This window comes from Sphaeroforma arctica (genome assembly GCF_001186125.1).
Source record: "Sphaeroforma arctica JP610 unplaced genomic scaffold supercont1.589, whole genome shotgun sequence".
NCBI lineage: Eukaryota > Ichthyosporea > Ichthyophonida > Sphaeroforma > Sphaeroforma arctica.
The window spans coordinates 53,385-56,256 of NW_014039969.1; the positions used below are offsets into that span (position 1 = coordinate 53,385).

A 2,872-nucleotide genomic window follows, 5' to 3' on the forward strand; every position below is an offset into this window, starting at 1 on the left:
CTAATCTTGGCCGTTATGATCAATTGAGAAAGATTGATATAAATGAGTTACGGTGTCAGCGTACGGAAATACAATGGTACTGATGCTCATCCTGACAGCGGTAGAATTTTTTTACCCGATATATAACCTACTGGACCCTCACATATCACATATATTGAGCTAGGAATCACAGCACTATAACTTGTCTTGCCCCTGCTATTATTATATTCTTAGTATACGTATTTATTTACTTTCGAGTTCTTTCGTCCAGGCGGCAATTATAACAGCTAGGTCCTCTCCACAGTTTGTGACAATATCGTGTCTCATGCCCACCATTCGGTGCACTTTCTTCTGATGTTCCGAGGTGGAAGCTTTTTGAAGTAGTTCCTCGGACTTAGCGAATTGACAGATTTTGTCCTCAGGGTCATGTACCACGAGAAAGGGGTAGCTCACGTCGCCCATTCTGTATCAGGGTTATTTCGTGACCTCGGTTTAGGTGAGTGTATGGTACTATAGGTACTAGGATGAATGCGAACATAATAGGAGGGTGATTTTGGAACCACATCGTATGGTATGATGCCGGAAAACGGTTCATGGAATGTGAGGGTGATTGTGTATCTATACTATAAGCGCTAGGTACAATGCTGCGGGTGTTAGTAGGTAGAATGTGCAGGGAGCGTGACAGTATTCTGTGACTACGTTGACTGTTCACGGAGAGTTCAGAAGACAATGCAATTGCGTTTGCTGATCCGAAAGATGATGCTATGTGAGGGTACTACGAAAACGTTTCACGGATATGGGCTGGATTATGTACGTAACTTTTCAGGTTGCGGTATGGTGCCGTAACGAGAAGGTCTACGAAGAACGGGTACAATACACAATGGTGCTAAAGGCGCTAAATATATGTATATTGAACATGGGGACAGACTTGATGTGAGGTTGGATGCGTTCAATACCATGTAATCCCCTCCCATCTAAGTGCTATCCCATACGACTATGGAGTCACCACACATCAACTCAAATAGAACTGCACCGACCCGTCACTCCCAAAAGAAGACAGTACACAAGACAGTACACACACGCACATAACAACTCATACGTCCACACACATCGACACGGGGGCATACGTACAGATATATATATATATATAGATAGATAGATAGATAGAGTTATATATATATATATATATATATATATATGAGGGTCTCACGAGTACAAATCCACAGTCCCTTCACCCACCCGAATACCAAGACATCGTACCAACCTCCACGCACACACAGACACGCACTAAACGCACACACAGACACGCACGATACGCGCACACAGACACATACTATACGCACACACAGACACGTACCATACGCACACACAGATACGCACTATACGCGCACACAGACACACACTATACGCACACAGACACGCACGATACGCACACACAGACACGCACTATACGCACACACAGACACGCACACACAGACACGCACGATACGCACACACAGACACGCACGCTACGCACACACAGACACGCACGATACACACACTCAGCGGGCACACACCTGGGCGAGATAGCATCGGCCATCGCTATGATCGACGCCGCCGTACACCATCGGATTGGATTGGGGAACCGCAGAGGGTCTCGTGAGTACAACTCAGCGATCTCCTCACTCACCCAGATGTCACTATCCACGGCCGTGGTGTCCAGAAAGGTGGGTAAGCTCCACGTAGGTAGCGTCTTTGCTATGACACATGTCATCAGCAGCTCTAAGACATAGGGCGGCCTACCCCCCACACCCAGGGCCGGTGCCACAAACACCGCGCCAGCGTAGCCATCGAACACGTGCGCGTGTGCTAACTGGGTGGAGGTGGTTGTGGGTGGGTGTACGTCACTCACACCCGCGTGTAAGGTCTTCTCACTGGCTATATCGGTAGTGTCGGTTGCTTTGGCGCCTGGGTCAGCAGTTCTAGAGGTCACGAGTTGCTTCAACGTGTCTTGTATGTGTAGCCCTACCATGACCGCTATGCCGCCGCCCATGGACTGTCCCGATATGTAAAACGGGATGCTGGCTAGATGGTCGGCCTGTTCCGCAGAGAAGCCTAACTTACACACACCCTCCTCTTCGTATCGGTTCAGAGCCTCGCTGCCACATCGCACCAGCTATGGGGAAGAGAAGCAAGTGATTAAATACGCACAGGTTAGAATATATGTGCGTAGGAGGGTCCGTATGTACATGCACACAGGTGTTTGTAGAGATGCCACGGGTAGGTATACCAGACTGTGCAGGTGTATTGCGACAGTTGAAGTAGGGGCTGTCTGCAATGAGGTTTTTATGCCTGACAGGCGTGCACTGGCAAAATGTAACATCGACGGAGAAGCTCAGGGTGACACCGATCAATAGGTGATTGCAATTAGTATGACTGTCTACGCATTCTGATGCCTACGCGCACACACGAAGATGCTGGAAACGGCCATGTACAAGTTTAAATCGAAATATAAGTTAGAATCCTCATATCAGATGAATTTATATACAAAATTGCACATCCATATGATGCGTTGAGTGCCAGTAAAATATTTCGAATTCATCCCCAGATCGATACATGTACATATACATATATAAATATATGTATATATATATATATATAAATATATATATATGTACATATACATCTATATATATATATAAATATATCGATATATCTGTATCTTTATTTATACATATATTATAATATATATATATGAATATGAATATGAATATAAAAATTAATATATATATTCTTTTATATTTATATTTGTATATATATATTAAAGAATATATATATATATATACTTACATATATATATATATATATATATATACTTACATATATATAGTACCATTCTGAGGTACCATTCTGA

General features: G+C 43.9%; 1 protein-coding gene across 1 annotated transcript in view; it reads right to left on the bottom strand.

Annotated features, from left to right (window-relative positions):
* Positions 1-207: 207 nt before the first annotated feature.
* The window catches only part of SARC_07433 (hypothetical protein), a gene marked incomplete at its 5' end in the record, with an annotated part of 3,414 nt that continues 749 nt past the window's right edge, over positions 208-2,872 (bottom strand). The window contains 2 exons of the mRNA XM_014298635.1: positions 208-442; positions 1,536-2,134. Of these exons, the coding sequence (XP_014154110.1) occupies positions 223-442; positions 1,536-2,134 (819 nt within the window). The remainder of the gene's footprint in view (positions 443-1,535; positions 2,135-2,872) is intronic.